This window comes from Pelodiscus sinensis, chromosome 30, assembly GCF_049634645.1.
Source record: "Pelodiscus sinensis isolate JC-2024 chromosome 30, ASM4963464v1, whole genome shotgun sequence".
NCBI lineage: Eukaryota > Metazoa > Chordata > Testudines > Trionychidae > Pelodiscus > Pelodiscus sinensis.
The window spans coordinates 14,544,122-14,554,205 of record NC_134740.1 but is presented as its reverse complement, the minus strand read 5'-3'; the positions used below and the strand labels follow the sequence as shown (position 1 = coordinate 14,554,205).

Here is a 10,084-nt window from a genome sequence, read left to right as displayed (position 1 = left end):
CCCCCCAAGTGCCGCGTGCCCGGGGCCGGCACCCCCCCCCCAAGCGCCGCGTGCCCGGGGCCGGCGCCCCCCCCCCAAGCGCCGCGTGCCCGGGGCCGGCGCCCCCCCCCCAAGCGCCGCGTGCCCGGGGCCAGTGCCCCCCCCAAGCGCCGCGCAAGTGGGACCGGCACCTCCCCCCAAGTGCCGCGTGCCCGGGGCCGGCACCCCCCCCCCAAGTGCCCCGGGGCCGGCACCCCCCCCCCAAGCGCCACGTGCCCATGGTCGGCGTCCCACCCCAAGTGCCCCGGGGCCGGCGCCCCCCCCAAGCGCCGCGTGTCTGGGGACAGCGCCCCCCCCCCCAAGCGCCACGTGTCTGGGGCCGGCGCCCCCCCCCAAGCGCTACGTGTCTGGGGCCGGCGCCCCCCCCAAGCGCTACGTGTCTGGGGCCGGCACCCCCCCCAAGCGCCACGTGTCTGGGGACGGCGCCCCCCCCCAAGCGCCACGTGTCTGGGGACAGCGCCCCCCCCCAAGCGCCACGTGTCTGGGGCCGGCGCCCCCCCCCAAGCGCTACGTGTCTGGGGCCGGCACCCCCCCCCCAAGCGCCACGTGTCTGGGGACGGCGCCCCCCCCAAGCGCCACGTGTCTGGGGACGGCGCCCCCCCCAAGCGCCACGTGTCTGGGGACAGCGCCCCCCCCCCCAAGCGCCACGTGTCTGGGGCCGGCGCCCCCCCCAAGCGCTACGTGTCTGGGGCCGGCACCCCCCCCCCAAGCGCCACGTGTCTGGGGACGGCGCCCCCCCCAAGCGCCACGTGTCTGGGGACAGCGCCCCCCCCCAAGCGCCGCGTGTCTGGGGCCGGCGCCCCCCCCCCAAGCGCCACGTGTCTGGGGACAGCGCCCCCCCCCCAAGCGCCACGTGTCTGGGGCCGGCACCCCCCCCCCCAAGCGCCACGTGTCTGGGGACAGCGCCCCCCCCCAAGCGCTACGTGTCTGGGGCCGGCACCCCCCCCCAAGCGCCACGTGTCTGGGGACGGCGCCCCCCCCAAGCGCCACGTGTCTGGGGACAGCGCCCCCCCCAAGCGCCACGTGTCTGGGGCCGGCGCCCCCCCCAAGTGCCGCGTGTCTGGGGCCGGCGCTCCCCCCCCAAGCGCCGCGTGTCTGGGGACGGCGCCCCCCCCAAGCGCCGCGTGTCTGGGGCCGGCGACCCCCCAAGCGCCACGTGTCTGGGGCCGGCGCCCCCCCCAAGCGCTACGTGTCTGGGGACGGCGCCCCCCCCCAAGCGCCACATGTCTGGGGACAGCGCCCCCCCCCAAGCGCCACGTGTCTGGGGCCGGCGCCCCCCCAAGCGCTACGTGTCTGGGGCCGGCACCCCCCCCAAGCGCCACGTGTCTGGGGACGGCGCCCCCCCCAAGCGCCACGTGTCTGGGGACAGCGCCCCCCCCCCCAAGCGCCACGTGTCTGGGGCCGGCGCCCCCCCCAAGCGCTACGTGTCTGGGGCCGGCACCCCCCCCCAAGCGCCACGTGTCTGGGGACGGCGCCCCCCCCCCAAGCGCCACGTGTCTGGGGCCGGCGCCCCCCCCAAGTGCTACGTGTCTGGGGCCGGCACCCCCCCCCAAGCGCCACGTGTCTGGGGACGGCGCCCCCCCCAAGCGCCACGTGTCTGGGGACAGCGCCCCCCCCAAGCGCCACGTGTCTGGGGCCGGCGCCCCCCCCAAGCGCCGCGTGTCTGGGGCCGGCGCTCCCCCCCAAGCGCCGCGTGTCTGGGGCCGGCGCCCCCCCCCAAGCGCCGCGTGTCTGGGGCCGGCACCCCCCCCAAGCGCCGCGTGTCTGGGGCTGGCGCCCCCCCCCCCAAGCGCCGCGTGTCTGGGGACGGCGCCCCCCCCCCAAGCGCCGCGTGTCTGGGGACGGCGCCCCCCCCCAAGCGCCGCGTGTCTGGGGCCGGCGCCCCCCCCCAAGCGCCGTGTGTCTGGGGCCGGCACCCCCCCCAAGCGCCGCGTGCCCGGGGCCGGCGCCCCCCCCCCAAGCGCCGCGTGCCCGGGGCCGACGCCCCCCCCCCAAGCGCCGCGTGCCCGGAGCCGGCGTCCCCCCCCCAAGCGCCACGTGCCCGTGGTTGGCGTCCTCCCCCCAAACGCCACGTGCCCGTGGTCGGCGTCCCCCCCCAAGTGCCCTGGGGCTGGCGCCCCCCCCCAAGCGCCACGTGCCCGGGGCCGGCGCCCCCCCCAAGCGCCACGTGCCCAGGGCCGGGGCCCCCCCCCAAGTGCCGCGTGCCCGTGGTCGGCGCCCCCCCCCAAGCGCCACGTGCCCGTGGTCGGCGCCCCCCCCAAGCGCCACGTGCCCGGGGCCGGCGCGACCCCCCCCAGCGCCACGTGCCCGGGGCCGGAGCCCCCCCCAAGCGCCACGTGCCCGTGGTCGGCGTCCCCCCCCAAGTGCCCCGGGGCCGGCGCCCCCCCCCAAGCGCCATGTGTCTGGGGTCGGCGCCCCCCCCCCAAGCGCCATGTGCCCGTGGTCGGCACCCCCCCCCCAAGCGCCACGTGCCCGGGGCCGGCGCCCCCCCAAGCGCCACGTGCCCGTGGTCGGCGCCCCCCCCAAACGCCACGTGCCCGTGGTCGGCGCCCCCCCCCAAGCGCCACGTGCCCGGGGCCGGCGCCCCCCCCAAGCGCCACATGCCCGTGGTCGGCGCCCCCCCCAAGCGCCACGTGCCCGTGGTCGGCGCCCCCCCCAAGTGCCACGTGCCCGTGGTCGGTGTCCCCCCCCCAAGTGCCCCGGGGCCGGGGCCAGCGCTCCCCACATGCGCTGCATGCCCATAGCATGGGCAGCCAATCCGCGGCGCTCCATGCTCCATGTGCCCAGGGCTGGCTCCGGCACCATGCATGCGCCATGGGCCAGAGGCCAGGCTACCCCCGAGCACTTGGCGTGCGCACACAAATGACCCCGTGGGCGCCATGTTGGGGACCACTGCTGTAACCCCAGCCCCTGTATCTCAAACCTTTGTCCCCACCCAAGTCCTCTCAGCCCCACCCTGCCACGCATCCCCTCTGTGCGCATAACAGAATTATTCCGCACACGGCGGGGACATCGGTTCAGACACGTGCCTCTCCCTCCTGAGTGGGGCTCTTCCAGGCTGCTCTGCTCCCTGCTCACATCAGCCTGGATTTCCTTGGATCGCACTTCAGGGGCGTCCTCTGTAGCCCCCCATTCTGGGTCCCTGAGATGGACCTGTGCTGTGTTCTCACCACTTACCCGCCAGCCACCTGCCTGCCCGTCGCTGAGCCGTGGGACCCTTTCCCACGAGGCGCGTGGACCCCATCTCCCCGAGTCGCTCTAGCTCAGTGGCAGGCGGCCTGCGGCCCACGCGCTCGCCGGGTTTCCCGTCGCTGCTCCAGCCAATGCAGACCCCATACACCGCCCAGCGAGGAGACACCTGCGCCCAGGGCGCGTCCAGCCAGGAGGGGAGAACCCGCCTGTGCCACATCCCTGGTCTTCGTGCCCCCAGAAACCTTCCCCACAGGCCTCCCGTGCGGAACACACAGAGGGTGCCACGCCTGTGGGAACGCTTCGCGCCCTCCGGCGCCCACGCCAGGACGGGAGAGTGGGGCTGGCTCACCCGACCATCCCACAGCCCTGAGGCTGACCTCGCTCTGCCCCCGCCGGGACGGAAGAGCCGGGATCCCCGTAGAACCAGCTTCCCGTGGGCTCTCCACCTGGGCCTCTTGCTCCCCGACCGGCTCTTTGCCTCTCCCGCTCCTCCGCCTGGTGCTGCATGGCTTTCCCACCGGCCGTCTCTTCCTCTCGAGCGCTCAGGCACTTGCGTTGCTCTCCGGCCTCGTTTCCCCCTGGGGAATCCTCGCTCTTTTCCTGCTCCACTTCCCGCCCTTCTAACCAGGGGCTGCGGTGGGTGGCCTGCTGCCATTCTCAGCCTTAGCTGGGCCCTGCGATCTGCTCCCATGGTCCCTCTCCAGCCATGCGATGGTGTTCGGTGGCCCCCTTGCACCTCGCCTCTTTTTCGAAAAAACTTCACCGGCGGCTAGACTGCCGTCGCGTTCCTGCGACATTGAAAAATGTGGCAGTTTTCTTGACCGCGGGAAAGCCCATTTCAGGAGGAGGAGCTCTTTCGAAAAAGGCGTTCTTGACCGCCGACAGGTGTGTTCGAACGAGAGCGTCCAGGTTGCCTGGGTGCTCGCTCTCAACAAAGCAGATGGATTTTTCGAAAACGTGGTGGCTTCTTTCGAAAGAAGCGTGGCGTCTAGACGTACCCTTCGAGTGCTGGTCCATTCAGGGTGCGTCTCCACCGCAGGGCAAGAGTCGAGGGAAGCAACGTGACTTCAACTTCCGCCACGCGACTGACGTTGCTAAAGTAGCTTAACCCGGCTTTGGGCGCGGCCCACGCAGCAGGAAGCAGAAGGACGAACGCTCGTCCCCCGACTTCCGTTAGCTCCCGGGAAAGGAGGGTTACAGGAGTCAGGGCAAGAAGCCCGTTACTGCCAAATTATTTTGAAATTACGGGCTTGCTGTGTAGACGTCCACTCTGTTATTTCGAAATAAGCGTCCCATGGAGGCAAAGCCGCGGTGCCCACTGGATCGTCATGGACTCACAGGGCCGGGGCTAGGCCCCAGCGTGGGAACAGGCCCCCAGAGGGGAAACTGGACCCCCAAGGTCCCACTGTTGCATCAGAGCAGACCCCGGGGACAGAAACCAGCTGCTTGCTAGTGACAGATGCAGAACAAGGAGCAATGGGCTCAAGTTGTGGTGGGAGAGGTCCAGGTTGGATATTAGGAAAAACTATTTCCCTAGGCGGGTGGGGAAACACTGGGATGGGTTCCCTAGGGGAGTAGTGGAGTCTCCATCCCTAGAGGTGTTTAAGTGTCGGCTTGACAAAGCCCTGGCCGGGTTGATTGAGTTGGGTTGGTCCTGCCTAGCGCAGGGGGCTGGACTTGACCTTCTGAGGTCTCTTTAGCTCTGTGGTTCTAGGATTCTACCAGGGTGCTGTAGGGAGACATGACTCCATGGCAAAGTCTGGGCTGCCCACGGCTGATCCCCGCACCTGCTGGACTAACCGGCCCGGCTCTGCCCACCTGCGCTAAACTGAACCTGCCCCTCCCACATGGATGCACCTGGAGCCGGTTCGGTGGAGCCTGGGCGTAACAGGACACGTGCTCCTTAGTCTCCACCACACCCTCTTTGCTGGGCCTCTGCGTAGCATCCACAGGGATGTGACAATCCGGCTGCTCCAAGTGTTTACTGGATTTGCCCTCCCACGCCGCCCTCTGTCTCCGGCTGGGCTCTATATAAGCCCCGCCAAGCCCAGCGGGAGAGTCAGGGTGAGGATCAGCTCCGCATAGCTCGGGATCCGTCAGCCTCGCAGCCAGAACACAAAGGACTTGGGTGAGTTGAGGGAGTCTCCACCAGCAGCAGGGACAGAGGAGAACACAGTGTCCCACGGGGCGGAGAGGCAGTGTGAGCTAGTGGGTAGAGCTGGGGAGGGGGGAAGCTGCAAGTCAGGACTCCTGGATCAATTGGGATCTTTGCAGCCGGGGGAACCACAAGGGTTAGGGGGCAGTGAAGAGTTAGACTTGCAGCATTCTAGGGCTGGCAGAGACCTCAGGAGTCATCGAGTCCAGCCCCCTGCCCAAGGCAGGACCAACCCAACTCAACCATCCCAGCCAGGGCTTGGTCATGCTGAGACTTAAAAACCTCCAGGGATGGAGACACCACCCCTCCCTGGGGAACCCAGCCCAGCGCTTCCCCACCCTCCCAGGGAAATAGTTTGTCCTCATCTCCAACCTAGACCTCCCCCACTGCGACTTGAGTCCATTGCTCCTCATTCTGCCACCTGCCCCCACTGAGAACAGCCTCTCGCCAGCCTCTCTGGACCCCCCCCTGCAGGGAGGTGCAGGCTGCTCTCAAATCCCCCCTCGCTCTGCTCTTCTGCAGACTGAACAAGCCCCAATCCCTCAGCCTCTCCTCATAGGTCATGTGCTCCAGCCTCCGTATCGTTTTGGTCGCCTCCGCTGGACCCTCTCCAATGCGCCCGCGTCCTTTCTGTAGTGGGGGGCCCAGAACTGGACACAATACTCCAGACGTGGCCTCCCCAGTACTGAATAAAGGGGAATAATGACATCTCTGGATCTGCTGGCCATGCTCCTCCTAATGCACCTCGATATGCCATTCGCCTTCTTGGCTACAAGGGCGCCCTGGTGACTCATCTCCAGCTTCTCACCCGCTGCAATCCCCAGGTCGTTTTCTGCAGAACTGCTGCTTAGCCAGTCGGTCCCCCGCCTGTACCAATACTTGGGATTCTTCCGTCCCACGGGCAGGACTCTGCACTTGTCCTTGTTGAACCTCATCTGATTTCTTGTGGCCCAACCCTCCAATTTGTCTAAGCCACTCTGGACTCTAGCCGTGCCCTTCAACGTATCTTAACCCAGCCTTCCCGCCCGCTCGGAGAGAGGAAACCCCCCCCCCCCCCCCCAACGCTTACAATCTCAAGAGACGTTTGTTTGCGCACGTGCTGAATGAGACTCCCAGCTGCATCTCGGTGCCCCTGGTCACTCAGAGCTTTCCCCCTCACGTCCGGCATTCTCACACGGCGGCTTGTCACAGGCTAATGGCTCTTTGGTGCGTCTCCTGGGGCTCTTGGAAGCTGGGGATCTTCCCCCGAGCCCCTTGCCACAATCCAAATATCAAGGCAATCCAAATACAGGCTGAACCTCTCTAGTCTGGCACCCTTGGCACCCATCCGACAGCGAACCACGAATGTGCCGGACCATGGGAGGCTGGTCCTGTCGAGCAGCATGACCAGCACGGCCGTGGCTTGCTGGGCTGGAGAAGATGTTGAGGGATAAATGAGAACTAACCGCAGGGAGCACGGAGAGCCAGGCCTGCTGGCTGTAAAAGAACGTTATGGGACCGCGGGAAACGTGGCCAGAGCCATGCTGTGTGCACACCCGGCTCACTCTCACCCTGCCGGACCAGGGGTGTTGCCGGACCAGAGAGGTTCCTCCTGCAATGCCCTGGATTGCGCAGCACTTGGCTCCGGAAAGCTGGTCGTTCACGTTCACGGCAGCCGAGCGCTCGCCCTGTGGCGAATGCTTTGGAGGCGTGTTGGCGGGGTGGGCGGGGGTAGCGGGAGGGGGTGGGTTCCGGGGGCAGCATGGGGTGGGGAGGGTCCATGGGACGTGGGGAGGGATTCAGGGCTGAGGAGGAGCCATGGAGGAGGCAAATCCCTGCCCCACATCCCCCCCTCTCCCCACTGCAGGAGGACCCAGACGCAGCCATGGCTCTGAGAGGTTCCTGCCCCACACTGCTGCTGGCCCTGGCCCTGCTGGGGGCCTGGCTGGCCCTGGCCAGCGGGCAGCGCCCGAAGGGGACGTACGACATGTTCCTGAGGCGGCACTGGGACAACCCGAAGACGCCAGTGAACAGCAGCATCGTGAAACCCAAATTCTCGGTTGTTATTTTCCCTCTCCCATCTCCGTACTGCGACCTGCAGACCCGGGCCCGGGGCATCCAGGGCAGCAACATCTTCATCCACGAGCGCCTCGCCGTCATCAGCAGCCTCTGCAAGAAGGGGGGCAGGCCCCTCCCCCGCGGCCGCCGCATCAGCAAACGGCCCCTCAGCCTCACCCTCTGCAAGACTTTCCCCATGGGCCAGGGCTACACGGAGAAGAGCGCGTCCCGCCGCATCGTCGTCGTCTGCAGGAACAAGCGCCCCGTGCGCCTCCTGAGAGTCGTCAGACCCTCATCCTGGGCATAGAGAGCCGGGGACGGGCGCTCGCCTGGATCCTCCCCCTCCCGCCCTGCTCCTCCCGTGCTTTTCCTCGCCTGCCTGTGAGCACGGCTCTGTCCACACCAGCATCTCCTCCCTCCGCCCTCTGCCGCCTGCTGGGTGTGCGCGTGCTCGGCCTGACCGTGGCTAATCCATTGACTGATCCCGTTAGCCACGTCCTGGTGGGAGGACGGTTCCCCTCTGTGGGCAAGTTCCGGGGCTTCCAAAACTCAATAAAGTGACCCCGCCAAGCAGCCGCCGGTGTGTGGGGGGGACGCGTTCTGGTTTCCAGGGAGGGTCTCTGTGCAACGGGATTCAAGACAGCTCCTATCCTGGCTAGGAGTTCATACAATCCTAGAATCCCAGGGCGGGCAGAGACCTCAGGAGTCATGAAGTCCGGCTCCTGCCCAGAGCAGGACCAACCCAACTCAACCATCCCATCCAGGGCTTGGTCAAGCCGGGACGTAAACACCTCTAGGGATGGAGATTCCACCCCCTCCCTAGGGAACCCGGCCCAGAGCTTCCCCACCCACCTAGGGAAAGAGTTTTTCCCCCACTTCAACCTGTGCCCATTGCTACTTGTTCTGCCACCTGCCCTCACTGTGACCAGCCTCTCTCCAGCCTCTTTGGAACCATCTTCAGGGAGTTGCAGGCTGCTCTCAAATCCCCCCTCTCTTCTCTTCTGCAGACTGAACAAGCCCCAATCCCTCGGCCTCTCCTCATAGGTCATGTGTTCCAAACCCCTGAATCATTTTAGTTAGCCTGGTCTAGCCAGTTAGACAAGGGTTATAGGCTGGGTGCCAAGACTCTTTGGTTCCATCTAGGGGTCACCAAATGAAACGAATCGGCGGCAGGTTTAAAACAAACAAAAGGAAGTTTTTCTTCACACAGTACACAGTCAACCTGTGGAATTCCTCGCCAGAGGATGTCGGGAAGACCAGGACTTCAACAGGGTTCAAAAAAGAACTAGATACATTCATGAAGGTTAAGTCCATCAATAGCCATTAGCCAGGATGGGCAAGGATGGCTCCCTGGCCTCTGTTTGTCAGAGGCTGGGAATGGCGACAGGGGAGGGACCACTGGATGGTTCCCTGTTCTGTTCCCTCCCTCGGGGCACCTGGCATTGGCCACTGCGGGCCGACAGGACACTGGGCTGGATGGACCTTTGGTCTGACCCCATCTGGCTGTTCCTATGTTCTTATAAGTGTCTGTGGGGCAAAGTGGGGCAGGAGGGGACAACAGGAGGGGAAGGGGTTGGTGCCCACCTGTCTCCCACCCGCCCCTGGCCACAGAGATATGGTGTCCACGCCCTCGCCCCCTGCTGCCTGGCAGTGCCCGGGAGTCCGTGTTTGGACAGTGCCTGCGCTCATCCAGGTGAGTTCCTGCTGGGGTCCGCCAGGAAGGAGGAGAGGGTGATGTGACGGACCAGGCTGGGTCTGGGTTAGGTGTTTGACCTCCCGAGATTCCATGGGGATGCCCACCTCGTATTCGTCTTTCCGAGGAATTGAGGGACCGGGCCTGGCTTGACCCGCAGGAGTCGAGAGGCAAGAAGGGGGTAAAAATTGTACCTGGATGTGTCTTTTGTCTGAAGTGTACAGATAGACTTAGAGCTCTTTAAAGATTAAGCTGTCACTTGGTGCCATTATTTCTATTTTTTTATCTTTCTTTTCTTTGTAACCATTTTTAAGATTTGTATTTTCTAGCAGTTAAGAAAGAGAGCAATCGCCATTGTAACCATATGATTTATAAGCTTCTTTAATAAACCTGTAACTGTTTAAGCTTTAACCTGACTCCTTCAGTTGCTGTAACAGAACCAAGCATAATTTAAAAGAACTCCAGCCAGTCATAAGGGACAGATACAGACAGAGCTGGGCGTTTGGATCGTGTGTCTTCCAGGGGACAGATCCATAGGGGCATCTCTGTCTTCCCTAGACTGCCTGCTGCGAAGGGATCCTGTGTCCTAGCAGTCGAAGTCTGAGGTGTAATAAGCTCTTCCTGTAAACTCTGGGCATCTGTCGGCCTGTTGGCTGCCTGCCATGAAGGAACCCCAGTCCTAGCGGTCAAAGACACGGACGTTAAACTTTTCGGGTCGCCCGTCAGCCCCCCTAGACTGCCCGCTGCGACGGGACCTTGAGTTCTAGCAGTTGAAGACTCGGTGTATAACACACACACCACGCACTGCCCTGACCATCGGCAGACACACCTAGAGATTCATTGTCCCCTTGCTAATTAGCACAGCCGTCAGCTGAGCATGCCTGGCCCATTGCTCAGTCACAGACAGAGAAGTTTCCAGCATCCACACAGGGTCCATGTTTATAACTCCACATACAGATACTATACAA

The 10,084-nt window shown here is 65.2% G+C and overlaps 1 protein-coding gene across 1 annotated transcript; it reads left to right on the top strand.

The window, feature by feature from the left end:
- The first annotated feature begins 5,220 nt into the window (after positions 1–5,220).
- On the top strand, positions 5,221–7,857 carry LOC142821226 (ribonuclease-like). The gene is made up of 2 exons (XM_075912075.1): positions 5,221–5,359; positions 7,233–7,857. The coding sequence occupies exon 2, from the start codon at positions 7,251–7,253 to the stop codon at positions 7,728–7,730; it is 480 nt and encodes a 159-aa protein (XP_075768190.1). The 5' UTR covers positions 5,221–5,359; positions 7,233–7,250; the 3' UTR covers positions 7,731–7,857.
- Positions 7,858–10,084: the final 2,227 nt, after the last annotated feature.